The 23,534-nt window shown below is 36.7% G+C and overlaps 1 protein-coding gene across 8 annotated transcripts in view; it reads left to right on the top strand.

Annotated features, from left to right (window-relative positions):
* ADAM22 (ADAM metallopeptidase domain 22) overlaps positions 1-23,534 on the top strand; it is a 250,350-nt gene that overhangs the window by 158,565 nt on the left and 68,251 nt on the right. For 7 of the 8 annotated variants that reach the window (XM_029233349.1, XM_029233348.1, XM_029233350.1 and 4 more), the window contains exons 5-14: positions 916-998; positions 5,290-5,353; positions 7,403-7,472; positions 11,755-11,825; positions 15,132-15,206; positions 17,129-17,200; positions 18,066-18,232; positions 19,690-19,774; positions 20,792-20,882; positions 22,384-22,435. In XM_029233349.1, coding sequence (XP_029089182.1) covers positions 916-998; positions 5,290-5,353; positions 7,403-7,472; positions 11,755-11,825; positions 15,132-15,206; positions 17,129-17,200; positions 18,066-18,232; positions 19,690-19,774; positions 20,792-20,882; positions 22,384-22,435 — 830 coding nt within the window. Of the gene's footprint in view, positions 1-915; positions 999-3,406; positions 3,474-5,289; positions 5,354-7,402; positions 7,473-11,754; positions 11,826-15,131; positions 15,207-17,128; positions 17,201-18,065; positions 18,233-19,689; positions 19,775-20,791; positions 20,883-22,383; positions 22,436-23,534 lie in introns of those variants that run through there. The other variant, XM_029233352.1, reaches the window with a different exon arrangement.

The raw sequence follows: 23,534 nt of genomic DNA, 5'->3' as shown, positions 1-23,534 counted from the left end.
AGTGAGTCAGTTGAATTAAAAGCTTTCAGCTTCTGAGGAATTGGGAGATTAGTGGGAGAATGGGAAAGGTCATTTAGACCAGTGCTTCTTAAACTTAAATGTGCACTATGAATCACCTAGGTACCTTGTTAAAATGCTGATTCTGATCCAGTAGGTCGGGGGTGGGCCCTGGGATTCTGCATTTCTGACGCGCTTCTGGTGATGCCAGCGCTGCTGTTTTCTAGACCACAGTCTGAGTAGCAAGCATCTAAAGACTGGGGTACCACCTTGAAATGCCAGAGGCTCTACCCTGTTACATTTTCCAGGAACATTTAATCCAAACAAATGAGTCTCTTAGTGGAATTTCATTAATGTGGCTCACTTCTAGAAGAAACTTCTCAATTTCAAACCCTACCCTAGACTGCTTACCAGTAAAGCCGTTCCTGGTTGGAGAAAAGACTAGTGTAAATTTGTCAAGTTTTGATACCTGTAAAAATAGGCATTTTTTCCATCAACTTAATTTAGTGACTCTCAGATGATTTATATTCATCTTACTTCACTTTATGGGAAAGCACACCATTTTGCTGCTACTCAAGGTTGAGTTTCTCAGGACTGGGGAAATCGCCGATTGAACTTTTCCTGGTGCTGGGGGCCACATATGTATTTCAGAGTCTGTTTCTTTGTTCCGTCTATCATCACCTACATAAAAGGAAAGCTAAGTCAACTTTTATTTCCCTGTCTTTTGATTTGCAGTCAGCTCGCTGGGAGTGTTTATGAATAATTCTGTTAGAAATGGTTTGATAATACTAGCCTGGATAGTGAAACATTGTACAGAGCTTTGCACATGGAGGTGCAGTGTGGGCAGAAACCTGTGAAACGCTGTGGCAGATTCTCTTTGTGATGGCAAAGGCTTATGTTCTCTATTTCTGCTTTCAGGGAGGAGAACACTGTTACTACCAGGGCCACATCCGAGGAAACCCTAACTCATTTGTGGCATTGTCAACATGCCACGGACTTCAGTAAGTGTCCCCAAATTTTTTGTATCATCCATTTTTTTTCCAATCACTTATTTTCTTTATTTTTAATGCACTGTGGTCAAAATCTCTATTTTATATCAAAAACTAATTTTAAATCAGTGGTGGATCAAATCTTTTTCTCCTTTGTGGTTTATAAACCAAGCAGATTGTTAAATTAGAGATGCAGAAACCAGGGGCTCTATGATTGTAATATGCATCCTTAGTGATGTTTGAAACATTTTTCTAGTTTCATCCAGATGGAGACAGGAGTGGTTTGGGTAACTTTGTTCTCTGTTTCCGTGGGTGTTTAGCCCCTTGGTACCCGTTCTACCCCTCGTACTCCTTGATGTTCATTTTTACATTTGTATGGAATAATAGAGATTTCAGGAGGTAGAAACTCCTGACACAAAGACAAGGGCTGCAGGTGACCTCAAGAGCTCATGTGTTTTAGCCCTTTATTCAGCCAGAATCCCATCTAACTCACAGCAAACTCGTGGGAGGGTTCATTTGTTCTCAGAAATCTCTATGGAACGAAGTTCATCCTTCCTCAGGGCCTTGCTTCCTTTTACGTAACCTTCACTATCAAAGTAGTTTTGCTGACGTTTACTGTGGAAATAGATCAGCTTCCTCCATCCTGTCTATGATGGTGATACCCAGGTGGCTGTCTGTCTCTTACTTGTCTTGTGACCCCTGATAAAGATACTGTGTCAGCCCTCAGCATTCTACTTAGACTAAATCATCCAACCTCCTTGTTACTTTTTGGGGCCCAGAACCAGCTAGCACTTTAGTTTTGTGAAAGTTTTGTTTGGAGGCTTTAAAATACTTCCTGTCTGTTACCAAGTTAGAGACGTGGATTTTTCATCTAACAAACAGTTATTGAGCATCTGGTGTGTGCCAGCCACTTGGAATATTAAGGGGATTAGAACGTGAGCCCTGCCCGCAAGAGCTCCCAGTCTAGTGGGGAAGCTAAATCTAGCCCAGCTTCGTGCTATGGAATGTGGTAGGTATATTTGTTTTCTTTGAGAGAGAAAAAACCTGAGAAAAACGCAAGCTGAGAGTGGGCACTGAATGAGGTCATCCCTGAGGGCTCCAGAGAGATGTCACCTGAAGAAGGTGGAGTGGGCCCTGGAACAGGCTTTGATAGAATCTTCCAGGAGGAGGGGTTCGACTGACAGGTCCAAAGAAAGTGAGGAAAGAGACCTAATGGGAAAGGCTGGGAAATCTAGCCAGTCTGCCTAAGTGGTGCCTCTGGTCATGTTCTGGCAGTAGGTACGTGAGAGGCAGGAAGGAGAGAGCACAGGGATCAGATAAATGGCCAGAGAAAGCAGGTCACGTGCCTGAGAGCAGGGTAGACCTCCATTTGCTTATTGTTTTTTTCTAAAGGACCATTTTACTAATTTTAAATAAATTCTTTGAATAAGGAGACATTTTTACAAACATGGAATCCGTTCCTAATATCTGAGAGCCTCAGCATTCTTAATCTGGAAAAAGAAACGTCGATATCCCCTTCAGCAGTAAAATTGTCATCTCTGATCTCAAGATGAGCACAGCTGTCAGCCAGGAATAGTACACTGGGCTTGCCGACTTTTGTGACAACAAATGTCTGTTCTAGGCTTTTTCCTTCCTCTCTCTTCCTCTTAAAACCTCAGTCCAAAGTCACAGTGTAAGTGTCTTGCCCAGTACATGTTCCAATTCCTCCCTGCCCCTCCCCTCCCCCACCCCCCAGTTTTCCAAATGGACACAATATTGTGAAAATAAGAGAGAAGGTATTACTGCCTTCTAAGGACCCTAACAGACCTGAGACCCTCAGACCAACAGCTACTAATCCTACACAGTTCTAAGGATGGAAAGGGAACTTTAAGGATGTTTTAGTGACTAGTTGAGGAGTTGAACTCAGAGCCTGCTTCTGTTGTTTTAACTAAGTAAAATTTATTTCTCCCTTTAGAAACTTCTTCATTTAAGACTAAACAAGAAGAAACAAACAGAAAACCCACCATGTGTAGGGACACTGTCAGGACTGTGTACAAGTGTATTTTGGTGTTCTTAGACTTTTATGAGCATGTTGAATAAGTTCACTCTTGTTCCTTTTTGTTATTTATTATTACTTTTCATCTTGATTTTACCTTCTGAACAAACATTGCTGACAGAAATATTTGGGGGAGCTATTTCTAAATATTAAATAATTTATGTTGTCTCAATTGCAGTGATTTAGATATGAGATATATTATTTCATCCATGACTCATCTTCTATAAATGACCAAGTACATGTTGAGATTTTTCGTTTTTCTTGATTTACTGAATTCCATTAAAGAACATAAAGGGTAAAATAATCAAACTCACATCTTTTCCATAAAGAACCTGCAGGAGCACATTTTTTTTTCAAATTCGAAGGACTGATGGGCAATATTTTGGTCCTGGTATGTCTGATGTTTTGACAAAATCCTGTAACTATGGGAACATTAAAGAATGGAATCAAATGTAAGTTTATTGCCCTCTTGTGGCAATTTGTATGAATATTTCCTTTCAAAATCTTGCTTTGATGCAGCCTTTTAAAATTTTAGCTCAATCAATTGGCCGGTAATGACTTGGTCCTAGCTATAGGATTTAATCAATAAACTCTGTGATGGACTCAGTATACTATTTGGAATTTATATGAATGTAACAGAAAGCTTTCAGTCCTCAAACAAAGTAAATGAAACACACATGCTTTTTAATTGTTAAAGAATCAAAAATGGCATATTTTCGTTTAGGGAACCAGGACTTCCCTGGTGGTCCAGTGGTTAAGACTCCACACTTCCAGTGCAGGGGGCATGGGTTCGATCCCTAGTCTGGGAAGTTCCACATGCCCTGGGGCCAAAATAATAATAATAATTCATTTAGGGAACCAGAATCTTCATGGATGGTGTCAGAATCTGCTTTGTTTATACCATGTATCATGATGTTTAAATCCAATAAAAAATAACTGATTTTTGCATTGGTTACTAACCTAATTCAAGAGGAAATAGTACCCAATGCTATTTAAACAAAACAATCTGCTTGCTACTTAATCAGTGTATCCATGTGAACTTTGGCAAAGGGTGATGGTTTCATACAGCTTTCTGGTTGGGTCTGGCCTGTTATCAGCAGAATGTTCACTGCCATATTTGGTGTCTACTGTTCTGAAAATGCTCCCCTCACTGATTCCTTAGGCATATATTGTCAGTAATATCTTACAAACTGCATCTGTTTATCTTTAAATTCCAAATGCAGTGTCATCCAAATTCAGAAAGTGCACTTTGGGTTGAAAACATTACAGATGTGAAAAGGGCATTTCTAATGGTATATGAAAGTAGAGGACATGTGGAAGATGTTACTGCAGGAGTGAATGAATTTGGATAGACACGGAGCTGGAGGCCATTATAATTATAGCTCAGGAAACCAGCCGATTTCGCTAAGCGATCAATGAAAGACACATACTATTCTATGGTTAGCAGCTTGGGTATAATGCAGTCATTTCCACCTAACGCTGAAACGTGACTGCAGAAGATCACAGCTTCACCCCCCTCAGACACCTGAGTGGTAACACAAGTTCCTTCAGTATCCGAAGGGACCTGATCTTAGTAGAAGAACCACATTACTCTAAAAGGGACGGCTATCGGATCTCTCCGAGTGGGAGCTGAGGCCATATGTAGCTTAAGATGCCCTCCAGAGGATTTCCCAATTGGCTGACAATCATCTCTAGCCAGTGAGGTCCAGAATTGAACTTCAGATTTGCGCCCTGTTCCCTGCATCCTGCTGCCTTGTGCCCGCCCTATTCTGCTCTTCCTGCAGCTTTTGTCATCTTATTAAATGTATATGATGTGTGTGTATGTATGTGTGTGTGTGATTTACGTGGAGTGAGATGTGTGTCTTGCGTGGTGTGTGTGTGAGTGTCTGTGGTATGTGGTGTGTATATGTGTGGGGCTGTGGGGTGTAATGTACGGTATAATGGTGTGTGTGTGTGGTATGGTATGTGGGTGGTGTGTGTGTGTATGATGTGTGGTGTGTGTGGTGTGTGTGTGTGTGTGTGGTATGGGTAGTGTGTGTGAGTGTGATCTGTGGTGTGTGTGGTGTGTGTGAGTGTGTATGATGTGTGCTGTGGGTGGTATGTGTGTGTGGGGGGTGTGCTATGTGGTGTGCACCCCGTGTGATGGGTGGGACTGGGAAGTGGGCATTGAGAAGTAAACTGGTCCTCCGGCTGCTGCTGGCTTTAAAATGATCTTGTTTTGGGGCAAGAGTCAATTGCCAGGCCTAAGTATTTTCTTGTCCTTGGCAGTGGGATGTTCTATGATGGGAACCACACCTATCTCATCGAGCCAGAAGGAAATGACACCTCCCAAGTAAGTGCTCCTTCTGTTTGCTGTGGCAAATGTAAATGTTGATGCTGGGAGCTTTTTTCCCCTCTTTTTTCTCTCTATTTTGCTTTATTTTCATATTTTAGGGTCAGGAATATATGTATACATATATACGTGTAATATGTACACATATACATTTAAATTAAATAGTGAATAAGGCAAAATCACAGTGATCTTTTTAAAAAAAATCTGCCTGTTACTCTTCCATTCAGTCGGAAATACTTTCCTTCTGAGGTGTTCTGAAGCCTTCATTTCTATCTCCACCATAATGTGCTGTGGTCTGTCTTAGTCTGCTCAGGCTATCATTATAAAATACTGGGTGCCTTAAACAACAGAAATTTATTTTCACACAGTTCTGGGGACTGGAAGTCCAAGATCAAGGTGCCAGCAGGGTCAGTGTTCATTGAGGGCTCTCTCCCTGGGGTGCAGACAGCCACCTTCTCACTGTGTCCTCACATGACAGAGAGAGAGTGTGAGGTCTGGTGTCTTTTCCTCTTCTTATAAGGGCACAAACCTTATCAGATTAGGACCTTACTCTTGTGACCTCTGTTAACCTTTATCGCATCCTCAACAGGCCCTGTCTCCCAATATAATCACATTAGGAGTTTAGGGCTTAAACATGAATTTTGGGAGACACATAGTCAGTTGATAACAGATTGAATCCATAGATAATGTGATTTTCCAACCTTTTTCTTTTCTAGATTCCAGATTTTTCTCTATTACCCATTTTCTTTAAGGTCCCATGGTGATGAAGTTTAGAGAAATCTGGGTTTTCTCAATTCTCTCTCTCACTTTAGTTGAAACATTCATTTTTCACAAATTAGAAAAGGGTTACTATTATTGACTATAGAGAAACATAATGCACTTCCATCCTAGCTCTGTACACACAGATATTCTTCCATGTATCATGGAACACTGATCAAACACTTAGAGAGGCAAATAATTTCAAGAAACACACATTGTTTTGCCACTCATAAACAGTCTTGTGTGGGAAACTATCTGTTTTGTGTGTTATTTTCTGGGTACCCACTGAGAGTTGTCCTGTCACTTTGCTTGACAGTGTGATTTTTTTTTAAAAATACATTTAGTTATTTATTTTTGGCTGTGTTGGGTCTTCGTTGCTGTGTGGGGGCTTTCTCTAGTTGCAGTGAGCAGGGGCTACTCTTCATTGTGGTGCGCGGGCTTCTCATTGTGGTGGCTTCTCTTGTTGGAGAGCACGGGCTCTAGGCGCACGGGCTCAGTAGTTGTGGCTTGCGGGCTCTAGAGTGCAGGCTCAATAGTTGTGGCGCACGGGCTTAGTTGCTCCGCGGCATGTGGGATCTTCCCGGACCAGGGCTCGAACCCGCGTCCCCTGCATTGGCAGGCGAATTCCTAACCACTGCGCCACCAGGGAAGCCCAACAGCGTGACTTTTTAAAAAAGTAATATCATGAAACTTGACTCTTTATGACATTCTTTTTTTGGTAATTGAAGGAAGCCAGATGAAGTTATTTGAATGTTCATTAAGTTTTCTTAGATGAAACATGGCTTTTTATTTGTTGGTTTTTCGCAGAAGTTTATGTGACACTTGAATGTTGAGGCAGGGTCTGCTTTGGGCGTTCTGCTTGTTCCAGTCATCCGGCTCCCCAGTACAGGGAGACTGTGAGCTCTGCAGTGTGCCTAACAAAGCTATCAGGCTCTAAAAGGGGGCAGGGCTCCGTGGAAAGGAACCAGTTGTAAAAAACATTAACCCATTTCCCCAGGCGTCTTGCTTCTCCTTGGGGGAATAGGTCCATTCATTTCTTTTTGATTACTGCAGGCTTTGGCTTCTCTGTCTGTGAAGGTGTTTTGCTTTTAATGGGCTGTCACTCTGATGCTGGGAGAATACAGGAGTGAGCTGGAGGGGTTGTGCAATGGCTCTTCGCCTTTCCAAACCCAAGATAATGCATAGTCAAGCGACGGTTCTTTTAAGGTCTAAGCTCCTCCAGCTATGATTGCCTGAGCCTGGAGATATCTGGTTGTCCCTGCCTCATCTCTCTTGTTTGTGTTGTTTCAGGAGGATTTCCGTTTTCATTCGGTTTACAAATCCAGACTGTTTGAATTTCCCTTGGATGATCTTCCATCTGGTATGATCTTCTTATAGTGATTTAAAAAAAAAAAAGACTTTAGTAATTCATTTTAATGCTTTAGAGCTAATTATATGTGGAATATCATCAGCCTGTGACTGCTCATAACAGTTTTAGAAAGTCAAGTAACATCAAGAGAGAGAATAAAATGCAAACCTACCTCATGTTTATAGTGGATGAGTTTGGAAAGACATAGCTTGAACATGATGAAGGAAAACTTTTTAAAATTATAAGACTCAAAGTAAGGTATTCCAGGGAGAAATAATGTTAAAGCAAAAATCGGTCTGCATACATAGAATATATAAAATTCATTCTTGGTGACATACTGAGTTTGTAAACATAGAGATGAACCCTTAATTATTTTCCCATTTCTTGTTTCCTCATCTCTTTTTGCCCCAGCATTTTAAGAAAGAACTATTGTAGATTAACATTTATTATGATGATGTGCTATTTGTGAAATTGGTCTTCCTTCCCATGTGTGTTTATGGGTCCATCTATTTATAGATTTGATTCGAGAGTTGCATCCATGTCTTGTCTTGGCAAGAAAGGCAGAGTACTCAGGCTTTGGCCTCATTAGTGGAGCAATGATTATGCAGAGTGCATTTATCTTTGGCTATGCTAGACTCATTCATGTTCTCCTTCTAAAGATAGGGCACACTTTGAATATCTGACGTGGAGATGCTTCCTCCCTATTTAGTGAGCCCTGACTATGGCCATAGTACATTCTAATTTTTAAACTCTTTTTAATCTTTGCAACAGCTCTGTGAGGTCAATATTATCATTCCCATTTTATAGATGAAGAAACAGAAGCTCAGCTAGTTTGTTTTTTCTAGGGTCCCACAGCTAGTAAGCAGCTGAGTGGGGGTTTGGATTATGGCACTACGAGAATGTACCCTGGGAGAGAGGCACAAAGGCAAATGGAAAAATTACTAGACTAAAGCAAACCCTAAACTACTACTTAGGAAAATGACTTAAAGGCTGCATTGTCTTCTCATTGGAAAATGAAATTAAGTGTTTTCTAATGTTCCTTCCTCTCTGAAACAAACTTGTAACCCCTTGACCTTCTGCGGTTACCCCGAAGAGAAACAGAACTCACCCCTTTTCTCCTGCTGCCAAAGAAATAGAAGATCCTATTTTATAGAATTCACTATTTGGAAAAATCTGCAAATGAGCATATAGCTAGCTGATTTTACTTTACATGGACACTTTAGACTGTTCCTTCGTTATCTTACGAAACTTTTTATAATCCCTATTATGGGAAGAAAATAAATCATGGTTAGCTGCCTGAGAACAAAGTTACAATGTTATAGACATTACTGGAAACAATAAACATTAATTAATATTTAAAGTAATAAATAAAGAGTTCCCCCTAAGGACTTTATTGTAGGCTTGCTTTGATACAATCTTATAATTTTTTAAAAACTTTGTTCAGGGTTTCTTTACAACAGAAACTTTGGAAGTGACTCAGCAGTTTTGCTGTTATTAAAAATGAGTTTTGAACATATTCTTTGAAAACTCAAGTCTGTCTCAGTTTGTTACTGGTTTTCTTTTCTTATCAGAAGTTTACAGTGTTGATTTTGAGTGTCATTTGTCTCTCAACATATTTACTATGACAAATTAGAAGGAAACAAAAAATAGACAAATGTTAAAACTGCAATTTTTGTGATATAAGCTCAAAAGGAAGCTTTTTTATTTTAGATTTAATAGTGTCACTGAGTTATGGATTATATTATGTCCTTTTTTTTTTTTTTGCTATGCATTATGTATTTGCCAGAGATAGAAATATGATCAGGTGCTCCTCAAACGTGTTTGACTGTGGAACGTTTTGTTTCATTTGACACATCTCTCAGGACTAGTATTCCTAAGAACACATTTTGAGAAAAGCTTATTTATTTAAACACTGACCACTTAGCCCTCAGTGTTTTAAAAATTACTACAATAAAAAACAAAACAAGCAAACAGAACAGAAATAGACTCATAGATACAGAGAACAGTTGGGTGATTGCCAGAGCAGGTGGGAATGGGGGCCAGGTGAAATAGGTGAAGAAGGTGATGAGGTACAAACTTCCAGTTATAAAATAAATACGTCATGGGGATGTAATGTAAAGTATAGGGAATGTAGTCAATAATACTGTAATAACTTTGTATGGAGACAGATGGTAACTAGACTTACCTAACCATTTCAAACTATATACATTCAATAAATATCAAATCACTGTGATGTACACCTGAAATTAATACGATATTGTATGTCAATTGTACTGCAATAGAAAATTACTATGATGAAGTACACAAAACTAGTGTACTGTTTGCTGAGTTTTGACACCCATATTCTCCCCTGGTGAGATATAGAGCATTTCTATTCCCCCAGTAACTTCCTTTGTGTCTGTTCCCTGTCAGTGCCACCACTTCTGCAGTTCCTTTTCTGACTTTTTCACCATAGATTAGTTTCTCCTGTTGTAGCTCTTCATACAAATGGAATTATGCATCATGTTCAGTTTCTTTTGCTTAGCACATGCCTGAGATCTATGTTCTTGAGGGTAGCAATTGTTCTTTCTTTTATATTATTGAGTATGTTCTTATTGTATGAATATACCACAATTTTTTATCTCTTCCGTCGATGGACATTTGGATTGTTTCCAGTTTGGGGCTATTATGACTATAACAACTATGAAAATTCTTGTCAAAAATCTTTTTTGTGGACACACGTTTACATTTCTCTATCAAATACCTGGGAGTGAAATCACTGGGTCATAAGGTAGGTGTATGTTTAACTGTATAACATTGTTCTGAAACTTCAGCATGCATCAGAATCACCTGGAGGGCTTGGTAAACACAGGTTGCTGGCCTCGTCTTTAGGGTTTTGTTTTCTTTTTTTTCAGCTGCTTTATTATGGTATAATTGACATACAAAAAGCTTTATATGTTTACTGTATACAACTTGATGAGTTTGGAGATAAATATACACCCATGAAATCATCATCACAGTCTCTGCCATAAACATATCCATCCATTCCAAAAGTTTCCTCCAGCCCTCTTTATTTATGATGATGATAAAAACACCTAACATAAAATCTAATACAATACAGTATCCTTAACTATATGCACTAAGCTGTACAGTAGATCTCTAGGACTTACTCACCTTGTATAACTGAAACTTTGTGCACTTTGACTAATAACTCCTTATATCCCCCTCCCCGCAGCCCCTGGCAACTACCATTCTAATCTCTGTTTCTCTGAGTTTGACTATTTTAGATCCCTCATATAAGTGGTATCATATAGTATTTGTCCTTCTGTGTCTAGCTTATTTCACTTAACAAAATGTCCTCTAGGTTCATCTGTGTTGTCGCAAATGGCAGGATTTCCTTTTTTAAGGCTGAATAATATTCCGTTGTATGTATATATCTTATTTTCTTTATCCACTCATCCACTGATGGACATTTAGGTTGCTTCTGTATCTTGACTGTTGTTAATAATGCTGCAGTGAACATGGGAGTACAGATATTTCTTTGAGATCCTGATTTAAATTCCTTTGGCTATATACCCAGAAGTGGGATTGCTGGATCATATGGTATTTCTCTTTTAAGTTCTTTCATGAACCTTCATAATGTTTTCCATAGTGGCTGCACTAGTTTCTACAGCTTTTGGTTAAGTATACCTTGGGTGGGTTATGAGAAACTGCATTTCCAAGTTCCCAGGTAATGCTGACGCCACCAGTCCAAGGATCACAATTTAAGAACTACTGTTGGAAGAGAAATTGCAGAACCTTTTCCCAAAGTGGTTATACCACTTTATACTCTCATCAGCATTATATGAGAGTTCTAACTGCTCCACATCTTCACCAGCATTTGGTGTGTCATTCTTTAGTGAAGGTCAGTGGTGGAAGTGAAGGTCGAGTGGCTATTCAGACAATTCCCCATAAAAATGTGATGGTATTTGTAGGAGAATTTTGAGAAAAATTTTGAGGTAAATTAGAACAGGAATAATGTTTGAGATTTTTTTTGAATTGTATTCCTTCGTGGTATGTTTATTTACTATTAATATGAATGCAGTTACTTAGATCAATGTTTTGTATTTTCCTTAAGCACAATATTATATATTATGAAATTCATAATTAGTTATAATTCTGTAATTTATAAATTATAATTATAATACTCATTGATGATTAAAGTACAGTTATATAATTTATACTAAGAAGGGCTAGTAAAACTTTGATTACCCTTCGTGAAAAAAACCTGGCAAATGCACTAAGTTAAATTTAATTTATTTTTATTTCCTTTTAGAATTCCAACAAGTAAACATCACTCCACCAAAATTTATTTTGAAGCCAAGACCAAAACGGAGTAAACGACAGGTATGTATTCACAGGTATATGTCATGATGTTTTAAAAACATTTGGCAACTGCCAATCAATTTAATCTACATGAAGTCTGTGAGGGATAAGAATTAGTTCAGGCATTTGCTATAGTGTGGTAAACAAGAAGGGTTGACACATTCGTAGGAGCAGTGGAGTTGGGGCCATATTATTTCATAGACTCAAAAGCACTCATAGTGGTGATAATATAGTCATTCATCATACAGACAGATTATGAGGCCCCTGCTGTGGCATCTCAGGTTCTTTCTACCATAGGCCTCTTTCCTTGCCTGGGTGTACACCACAACATGGAGTCTACTTGGGTGGTACACGTCCTTGTATTTATCTCCTTAAAGATACCCCCTTAAGAGTGACTCCATCAGGTTTTGAAGCCACAAAATGGTATTTTCACACTTGAGCTATCAATACTTTGTGGAGTCTAGGATATAAAACCCGAATGTCTGCTTTAGGAATGTTCAAAGGGTATTGAACTTAATAATAACAACAGTTCATACAGTGCTTTTAACCACATGAAGTAGGTGCTATTATTTCCCTTTCACAGCAAAAAAAAATGATGTCTCTGAAATGTGCAAATGACTTGCCCAGAATCGTAGAGCTGGTAAATAGTTTAGACAAAATAAGAACTCTGGTCATCAGAATTAAGATATTATGACAGTTGTGGTGGTGGTTGGTATGAATGTGTGTGTATGGCATAAAAATAGGATGAGAGAAATAGATCTCTAATAAGATAAAGCCGTTGAAGGAGTGAAGTATCTTCTTTTTAATATGTGTTTAGTAAGTATGAAATAAAATGTGTTTACATACAGATTTCTAATATGAATGATAATTCCTAAATTTTATTGAGTACTCACCATGTACAATTGTATTAACATACTTAATCCTCATAACAATCTTTTGAAGAGGGAATTATTATTAATATTATCACTAATTTACTGATAAAGACATTGAAGCATAAGAGGCGTAAGAAGCTTGCCCAGGGTTACATTGGATTACCCAGTGGTGGAGCTGGGATTCTGACCTAGAAGTCTGGTCTCAGAGCAGTGCTTATAACCATGTATGCATTACATACTGCCTCTCAGAAGCTGTTGTGTCCCATGAATTACTACTATGAGCTCTATATGTTTCGTGAACATACACATATATTGAAGCCCAGTTAAATAGATAAAAGTTATTGCCGTCAGGATTTAATTTGAATCAGTATTTACTTTCATGACTTAAGAACCAAGAGAATGGGATAATTTTCTTTTGACATGATCCTTGAAGTTCTTCATAAACATCTGCAACATCCAGTCATTTGCTAAGCAGACAGACCCTTGACTTCTCTTTATGAGAAAGCTGTGGACCCTGGAGGCGAGGTGTTATAAAACCGTGTGGCCAATATGGCAACTCTCTGACACCAAGAAAATACTGGGACTTGTTATAAGTCTACTTGTTAGAAAGGCTCAGGTCTCTACCACAATTAACAAAGCAAATACTATCATCCTAACAACACCCTTTTTTTTTTTTTCTAGAAATGTTTTATTGTTTATACATTTGTGAATTTGATTTCTAATAATTGATATAAATTTTATTTTAGTATTACATCTGTAAAAAATCCATTAAGAAAACTCTTGTCAGTGGATGCAGTTTATGTTATTTTTTGGTTTCCAAAACCAGAATTATGGTCTATTATTTCCTATTAACTTGATGTTTTAAGGGATTTTGAAAAGTAAAGTTTTTTAGAATTTGGGAATGCATTAGCAATGAAACAAAACCCATGTGGCAGAAATATTTTAGTTTAAATGCAATACTCAAACATTCATTTTTTTTTTAGGTTTGATTGTATACCCTTATGACAAAAATGGCCCTCGGGCAAGTGAACAAAAAGGTTTATTGAAAAACTAAATGTGTGTCAAAGTATGGCACAAAGGAAAAAGTTAATTTTGCAGATCTTGTTAAAGATTGTGCTATAGACTAATTTCAGGGAACCAAAGGATGTGGCTGCCTTCGTGACTCTTGACAGTACCATTCATTGGTCATGATTTTGAAGGTGGAGGAAATTTGTGGTTGAACAGACGGATATAGCTGCACTGGGTAACCAAAGATTGCCTGAGAGCTCTCCAAACTATCCTAACAGAGCTCCTATATATCACTTGGGGCATCCTCTGAACCCTATCAGCAGAAGGGGCATGTCTCAGAGCCTGATTTGGAGATTATATAGTAAAAGTGTCAATCATTCCACTCCCTATGTAGAACTCTCAGAGATTCTCAGGAGCTTAAACCATGTGTTATAATCTCCAAGATATACCGTTAAATGAAAATAGACTGATGCAAAAGAGAAGGAGATAAATGGAAGTACAAAATAAAATATATCTCATATTTGATTTTATATGCATAAATATTTCTGGAAGAAACCAGTAACTGTGCTGTACCCATTGTGGGGGAAGGAGTAACAATTGGTAGATGGGGGACAGAGGTGAGAGGAGAACTTTCATCCTATACCTTTTCATAATTCTTTAATTTTTGAACCATGCAAATTTATTACTCACTCAAAAACTAAGTAAATTGATGAAAATGAAAAAAATACTAAATAAATAAAAGGGGAAATTTTGCTTTGTTTATTTCTCCCATATTTAAAATTTTTTAATTAAAAAAATTGTTTCAGCTTATTGAAGTATAATTGACAAATGTAAGATATTTAAAGTATACAGTAGGATGATTTGATATACATTATATTTGTGAAAGGATTCCCCTCATGGATTTAATTAACATATCCATCACCTTATGTATTTCCTTTTCTTTTTTTTTTGGTGAGAGCATTGAAATTCTACTCTATTAGCAAATTTCAATTATACAATATAGTGTTATCAATGTAAGTGTCCATCAGTGGATGAATGGACAAAGAAAATGTATATACACACACACACACACACACACACACTCACACACACACACAATGGAATATTACTCAGCCTTAATAAAGAAGGAAACACTGTCATTTGCGACAACATGGATGAACCTGGAGGGCATTATGCTAAGTGAAATAAGCCAAACAGAGAAAGACAAATATGGCATCGTATCACCTACATGTGGAGTCTAAAAAAAAAAAAACCTCATAGAGACAGAGTGAAAAAGCGGTTGCCAGGGGCTAGGTAGTGGGGGAAACTAGGTAGGGAGAGGTTGGTAAAAGAGTACAAACTTTCAGCTAAAAGAGGGATAATATCTGAGAATCTAATATGTAACATACGTTTCCCATAGCCAAGATCGGAGGCTTATTTATGGGCTATTTCCTTTATCATATTGCAGCTTCGCCGATATCCTCGTAACATAGAGGAGGAAACCAAATATATTGAACTGATGATTGTGAATGATCATCTCATGGTAGGATTTGCTGAATTTTGTGTTGTTTGAACTTGTCTGTGCCTAGGGTAAAACTAGTGGGTGCAGGAATATGTTTAGAAGAAAGAAGTCCGTAAAGTTGTAAGTTGGAGAAGGTATATGTATAAAGAAACATGTCTGTTACCCAGCAACAACCTGTAAGTAGGAAACACTCTTAGGTAAAGCAATTAACAGTATTTTGTGAGGTTCCAAAAATATTTCTGTGACTCATAATGTTAACTCTTTGGATTCACTTAGTTAATGTAGGGGCTAATATCTTCTCTTACAAAAATCGCAAGGTTAAAAAAAAAAGGGAAACTTCCGTTTTATATTGAAAAAGTGAAGCAGCAATAATGTGATTCTTTAGTTTGCAATGTACAGCTTTATCCTAATAAATGGAAAGCAATTTTTCTACTTCTGTCTTGCTATGTAGTGAACCATTTGGAAAGGCTTATAAACTTATTTACAAAACAGAAACAGACTCACAGACTTAGAGAATGAACTTATGGTTACCAGGGGAAAAGGGTGGAGGGGAGGGATAGATTGGGAGTTTGGGATTGACATGTACACACTACTATATTTAAAATAGATAACCAACAAGTATCTACTGTATAGCACAGAGAGCTCTGCTCAATATTCTGTAATAACCAAAATGGGAAAAGAATTTAAAAAAGAGTAGATACATGTATAGTATAACTGAATCACTTTACTGTACACCCAAAACTAACACAACATTGTTAGTCAATATATGCTGCAATATAGAATAACACTTAGAAAAAAATACCTTATATAGCCAAGCAGTGAAGATTTTTAGGATAAAAACCTAGCCAAACTTCCTTTTTTGTTGAGTCAGGTTTTTTTTAATACTCAATTCATGGGCATGTTGTATATTCAGTTCATGAGCATGTTGTATACTCAATTCATGGGCAGAGTTTTAAACTAAAAATATTCAGTGATGCACGTTGCTGAATTTTACTTAATTTCAGGTACACATACATTTTACTTTACTTTGAATTACTTATTTGGGGGAAAATGTGTCATTTATTTAAATATGATTAAACTAATAACATTGATTATTAATTATAATGATAATTATTATTGAGTGCTTCTTCCTTGTTCAGGGTAGGACTAAGTTCTATCTTCCTACCGATTTGATTTCGTGAATGTTACTTTTTCCTGAGATTTTTACAGAATAAAAATAAGTTGCAAGAACACATATTTTAGACATTTTAGGATATCATAAATTCAGATGTCTGTAAGCATCTGTAGCAGATAATTCAAATAAAGTGAGCCAGGTATAAAACAATAGGGAGGGGTGAGGCCTGTGGCAAAAGAGAAGTCACATGGTCTGCCCAACGGGAGAGTCTGCTTCTCAGCCCTTGCCAGTTATTACCATGTGGGGAATACTAATTTTGAGTGAAGCCAGAAATCATGATATTTCCTGATTTTTAAAACACCACTGAGGCCAAACCAAAGATATATGTCATTCACATCAAGCCTATAAGCCACCTCCTCGTGACCATTAGGGCTTTCTTCTCTTTACTGAGTAAGTCTTGTGGAACTTTTTATACTTTCAGCATTATTCACATTCAGTTTTTCTGGCTTTCACCCTACCTTTATTTGTATGTCTTGCAATTTATCAACAACTTTCATATGTTTTATCATTTTGAATTAACAATCTTGTGATAAAAAATAAACTTTTGAAATGGATGGAATGGGTGTTTTCTACTTTACCTCAAAGTGAGGTAAGGCCTCAAACTTTTAGGAGCGTTGCCTCAGGCTACGCAGCATCTAAAGAGCTAGGTGTCAACTTGCAGTTTTTACAGAAAGCTTTAGAGGCCTTTCAATTACACCTTATTTCCTCTGCTGAGATGAGTATTTGCTGATGATCTTGAAGCCCTTCACTTGTTTTCTTTTGCTTTCAGTTTAAAAAACATCGGCTTTCAGTGGTACTTACCAATACCTATGCGAAATCTGTGGTGAACCTGGCGGATTTAGTAAGTATGAACCCGATTCAGTATTGCCACAGAGGAAGTTTATCTCCTGATTGCTAATAAATCGGATAATGTTCTTATACTTTCAGTGCCCTAAATTGCACTTTAGCCAAGGTGTCCTGTTAAGTCCCTGGTAACTTTGCCATGAACTTTATTGACTTTGATCTCTGGCTGGGAAAATGATAAAAGGAAGTGGTCAGAGTTACAGCTTTATGCCTGAAGTTTTTTATGCCTGTATTTTTGCCTGTATTTTTATGCCTGTATTTATGCCTGTATTTTTATGCCTGTATTTTTCACACTGGAAAAGAAAAGGTTGAGTCGTAGCCCCTAACAAAGATATTCACAGTGTAGTTCTAGCAATGGAGAAACAGTTGTGCCTTTTCAAAAGAGTGCCTGGTGCCGTGGGAAAGTTGCAACTAAATAATTCTACTGAAACTACTTTCTAAATCTTCCCGACAAGGCAATGCCAGTACCTTCCCCATGAGTTTAATTAGGGCCAGCTACGGTGTACAGAAATTATCTCCTTCATGAGTGTTCCACTTTTTGCTAGTGTGAATCTTATAGGGTGCCAGAAAATGGACTCTGGGGGAACCTTGAGTAAGGGTGCAAAGATTTGTCAAAAAGCAATATTTTGTTTCTACTAGTACTCTATTCTTTGGTTATGACTTGGTAAACAATTGGATTCTCTATTACTCAAGGGAAATGCATGTAAGTTAGAAAAACAATTATCTCCCCTAAAAACAGTGGAATTTCTCACATTTAGCTAAAACTCGAGGAGTTTCCATAAAAGGAGCTTTGTAGTCCTGTTCATAAATCAGTTGATTTTTACCACATGTATAGCTGTGTGTTCATTTTGTTAATATACTAGATATATAAAGACCAACTTAAGACAAGGATAGTATTGGTTGCCATGGAAACCTGGGCGGCTGACAACAAGTTTGCCATATCTGAAAATCCATTGATCACCCTACGTGAATTTATGAAATACAGGAGGGATTTTATCAAAGAGAAAAGTGATGCAGTTCACCTTTTTTCGTACGTAACTTTTGTAATGATTTATTACTTTTTTTTATTCCATGTTGAATACTGTATTACTTGTGGATGAGATGTATTCTTTCTACTGCATAATGCAATTAGGATTTGATGTGGCAGATATATTTGAAAGAAGTTTTAGAGTACAGATTGTTTGAAACTGTCATGAATATTCAATAGATTTAATTTTGAGTTATTTTATTATTGCATGTACATTTCATATAATTTTTTTCAAGAGATTTAATCAGAGCATTTACTGAATGAAAGTACTATTAATTCTCATAAAGAGTATTCTTAACAGCAGATTATTATATATTCTTTAAAGTTGCTGTCTTTTAAATGTTAATGTTATCTTTGTTTTTGGTATAAGGGGAGAGCTTAGTATACCTAGGGTACATTTTATTTTTTATTTTTTCTTACTCTATGGTTTTTCTGGGGGGTAACCTGCATATTTGATGTAAGAGCAAATCATAAATTGCAGCAATTTAAAATCCTACCATCTAAGGCCAGAGCTGTTGAAGAAAGTTACAAATGGAAGTAAAAGAGTATTTTTGAGGTAACTTTTTATTTTACACAATTCCAAATTTACAGAAAAGTTGCAAGAATAATACAAGGAAATACCATATGCCCTTTACCCGGATTCATCAATTGTTAACATTTTATCCCATTTGTTTTATGATTTTCTTCTTTCTATCCTTCTTCCTTCCTTGCATCTATCTATCTATCAGTGTCTTTTTTTGTTTTTTTTCCTGAACTATTTGAGAGTAAGTTGGAGACATTTACTTACTGGGCCTTTACTACTAAATACATATATATTCCCTAAGAATAAAGACATTCTCTTATATAACCACAGTAAACTGTCAAAACCAGAAAATTTAACATTGGTACAATGTTTTTATCTAACCCACTGTCTATATTCAGATTTCACCAATTGTTTCAATAATGTTTTATAGCTACCCCCCAACCCTTGCCCAAATCCAGGATCCAATCCAGGATCACACATTACATTTAATCGTCACGTCTCTTTACTTTCCTTTAATCTGAAATATTTCCTCAGCCTTTCTTTGTCTCTTTTGAGGTTAACATTTTTGAAGAGTATAGGCCAGTTATTTTATAGCATGTTCCTCATTGTGAGAATGTCTGATGTTTTCTCACTATGAGATTCAAGTTATATGTATTTTTGATGGAAATACCACGTAAGTGTACCTCATGTTAGAGATCCTTTTTTCATAGGTATAGTTCTATTTAAGATATTTATTGATCATGTGGGGAAACATTCCTCAGAAACCTTTTCCTTTGGTTATGCGTGCCAACAATTTTCATATTCCTCCCTTACCTCAGGAGTATATAGTAGAGAAATGTATGTGCATTGAGAAAATAAATGTGGTAACTTAATAATGAGAGGTGCTATGATATGTGGACTGTCAGCAGTAAGCCTTTTTCATTTCCTTTTCTGAAAGGGGAAGTCAATTTGAGAGTAGCCGGAGCGGGGCAGCTTATATTGGTGGGATTTGCTCGTTGCTGAAAGGAGGAGGCGTGAATGAAGTAGGTGTGAACATCTGTAAGATATAACGTGATACGATGGCTGATGATGTTTTCCTAATATTTAAGGGACAGTTTCTCAGTATTCCACATACTCCAGATATTGTTATTTTATTAACAACCAACATGGTTAGTGCCAGAGGCCAGAATAGGGAAATAAGGAAAGGTAATATTGGATAATTCTGTTCATGTTCTACTTAGAATAATTTCCAGGTTTAGCTATATACAGATTAGATAGAGAAAATCTTTACCTTTACCTTTATTGAAAATAAGGCCCTATTTATCACGTTGACTGTTTTTCCAGAGAATTGAGTAATTCCCTGAAGCACTGGGTTACTACTTAAGAACTCAATTGAAAATTGTCTTCCTCAATATTTGGCAAATTTTTGGAGGAAAAAATAGACTAGGTTTTCCAAAGGGTTAACTTCTACCCCTAGGGCACTAAACCTGATGGAAGTGATCTAAAAGAAAAATACCTGAATCTTTGGGAGGCTGCATATCGAAAAAAATATCCCTAGGTCTTTTCAAGTTTCTTGTGGCCAAAGATGGTCACCATTTCCTATGACTCATACCATTGGTTTTCTGAAGCCAAGTTCTATTCAGTTTGGGGATTTTAGGAGTGCTTGTGGACACACAAGGATGAACAAGTTCCAAATAAATTATACATTTATTTTATTTTCTCTTATCTGAAAGACTGGCTTAACTGTGGTACAAGTATTCAGTTTTTCAGGAATGTCACCGGTGAAATTTGGGCTCAAAATTAGATGTAAGTTTCCAAATCTGAAAGTCGATGATTCCCTGGCTTCTAGTCTTCTCTGTAAGACTTAGTCAAACATGGATTTATTTCTTACTACTTCTTCCCAAATGCTTAGTAGTTGAGCACTAGCTATTATGTGTTTAACCTCTGCTAAATAAAATGCTCAGAAATTACTTATTTTCAATTATATTGTGACATTTTCTCTGGCCCATCTTAAATAAAAAATAATTTGCATTTACAAGTATTTTATTTTTGTCTTTCAGTTTGGGAAAACGGATTTAATGGCAGTTACACTTGCCCAGTCATTAGCCCATAATATTGGTATTATCTCAGACAAAAGAAAGTTAGCAAGTGGTAAGTTTAAGTACATGTGTGGTTTAGTTGTATTTAAAGTAGACTATCTGAAAAATATTTTAGAGAATGAAATTCTTCAATTCAGTTGATAGATCAAAAGAGTTTAAGTGATAATATAAAGATATCCAGGACACAAAAATTTTTTTTTCCAAAAGTAATACAAATGTTAATATTTACATTACAGATGAATTTCCTCCATGTATAATAAACATTTAAAGCCAGGTGATGTTAAATTCACAGTTGAATTTAATCTAAAAAAGGACATAAATTCAGTTCGGTAATTTTAAATGGTCTGGGCATAAAGGTTTAAGGCATACTGTTGTTTTTTTTTTTTCTGTATTTTTGTACCATATAAGTCATTTGCTTTTCAGGTTTATTATTTATTGACTATCTCCTGTGCTAGAATATGAGCTTCCTGAAGAAAGGGCCCTTTATTTTGATTAGTTATGTATCCCAGTGCTAAGAACAGAGCCTGGCACGTAGGAGGTGTTCAAACCAGTGTCGTTGAATGAATAAACTTAGAAGTAAATTGCATTAAGTTCACAAGGTGGGTTATAGAGGTGGGTCTGTGTGACTCCAAAACCCAAGCATTTCCACTAAGCCTATGCTAATATAAGTTATTCATAAGGCATACTACTTTATTACAGTTTATTTAAAATATCTTTTAGTATTGCCACAGAGGTAGAATTTGCCTGCCAGGATCAGACCTGATAAAGGGCTTAATACAATATGGGCCTAGTAAAATATGCTAGGTTTAGCATCTATGATGAATATATTTTCCCAAGTAGGTAAAGTTACTTTACCAGGAATGGATAAACACTATATATTTGGAGTAAGTTGATTATAATCATATTTATTGTATTATTTTAGTAATAAATATGATCGTTTATATTAACTACAACTATTACCATTTATGAAGTACCCATTATATAACAGATAATTGAATGCCAGAATTATATACATCTAGATGCTCATTTAATCCTCAAGATAATCCTACAAGATATTCGTTATCAGCTCCCATTTTACAGATAAAGTGACTAGATCTTAAAAGTGTAATGTCTCCAAGATTACACATATATTAAGTGGCATACCCAGATTTTGAACCTAGGTATTTCTGATTCTGAGGACCTTTTGCTTAACCAATATACTATACTGCCTTCTACCAGAAGCCTTGGGTGCAGAGGTTTTAAAAATGGATGAGAAATTGTTAGAATTCCAATAAAGGCTTATGAAACCAGAATCCTGTAGTGGTACATCACTATTTCATTGGTATTTGATTGTTAAGCCATTTTAAGTGAGTGCTTTACAAATATGGCCACTTGTTAAAATATGAAAAGATTTTATTTTAGTAAAAATTATATAAGCTCGATAGGGTCAAAGTACAATAGATTTTTGTTGCTATGCTTTACATAAAACAGAACATATACTTTTAAAAATAGTAACTACTCTAATGCATCTGTTTTCACTTTGTAACAAGGCATGTGTATTCGTTTTCTCTTAGGTGAGTGTAAATGTGAGGACACGTGGTCTGGATGCATAATGGGAGACACTGGGTGAGCCACTTCTATTTAAAAATAACTCACTGTTCCTTTCTCTGCTGTGCTGTTGTCTTCTTAGGAGGATGACACTCAATAACTTAGTGCCTGGAACCTTACCACAGGCATTTAAAATTGGAAGTAGATATTCTCAATGGCTCTGTAGGGAATATATTTTCACGAAATAGTCTCTTATTTATGAAAACAATTGCTGTTCTTTAAGCTAGTAGGTCAAAGTTTTTTTTTTGGCTGGGGGAATTTGAAATGTGGTGAGTCAGGGGCATGCAGGATATATGATTCCACCAACTTCAGGTAAATATAATAATTGTTTTGAAGCATTTCTTTCTTTTTTAAAAAATTTATTGAAGTATAGTTGATTTACAGTGTTGCATTAAGTTCTACTGTACAGCAAAGTGATTCAGGTATACATACATATATACATTCTTTTTCATATTTTTTCCATTGTGGTTTATTACAGGATATTGAATATAGTTCTCTTTGCTATACAGTAGGACCTTGTTCTTTATCCATTCTATATATAATAGTTTGCATCTGCTAATCCCAAACTCCCAATCCATCCCTCCCCCCGGCAACCCCAAGTCTGTTCTCTATGTCTGTGAGTCTGTTTCTGTTTTGTAGATAAGTTCATTTGTGTCATATTTTAGATTCCACATATAAGTGGTATTATATGGTATTTGTCTGTATCTTTCTGACTTACTTCACTCAGAATGATAATCTCTAGTTGCATCCATGTTGCGGCAAATGGCATTATTTCATTCTTTTTAATGGCTGAGTAGGATTCCATTGTATATATTACCACATCTTCTTTATCCATTCATCTGTTGATGGACGTTTAGGTTGTTTCCATGTCTTGGCTATTGTAAATAGTGCTGCTGTGAACATTGGGGTGCATGTATCTTTTTGAATTATAGTTTTGTCTGGATATACGCCTAGGAGTGGAATTGCTGGATCATACGGTAATTCTATTTTTAGTTTATTGAGTAACCTCCATAATGTTTTCCAGAGTGGCTGCACCCATCAACAGTGTAGGAGGGTTCCCTTTTCTCCACACCCTCTCCAGCATTTGTTATTCGTAAATTTTTTAAAGATGGCCATT

Source organism: Monodon monoceros, unplaced genomic scaffold (genome assembly GCF_005190385.1).
Source record: "Monodon monoceros isolate NGI ecotype Baffin Bay Population unplaced genomic scaffold, NGI_Narwhal_1 Super_Scaffold_2, whole genome shotgun sequence".
NCBI classification, from domain to species: domain Eukaryota; kingdom Metazoa; phylum Chordata; class Mammalia; order Artiodactyla; family Monodontidae; genus Monodon; species Monodon monoceros.
This window is presented reverse-complemented; position numbering and strand designations above follow the sequence as displayed.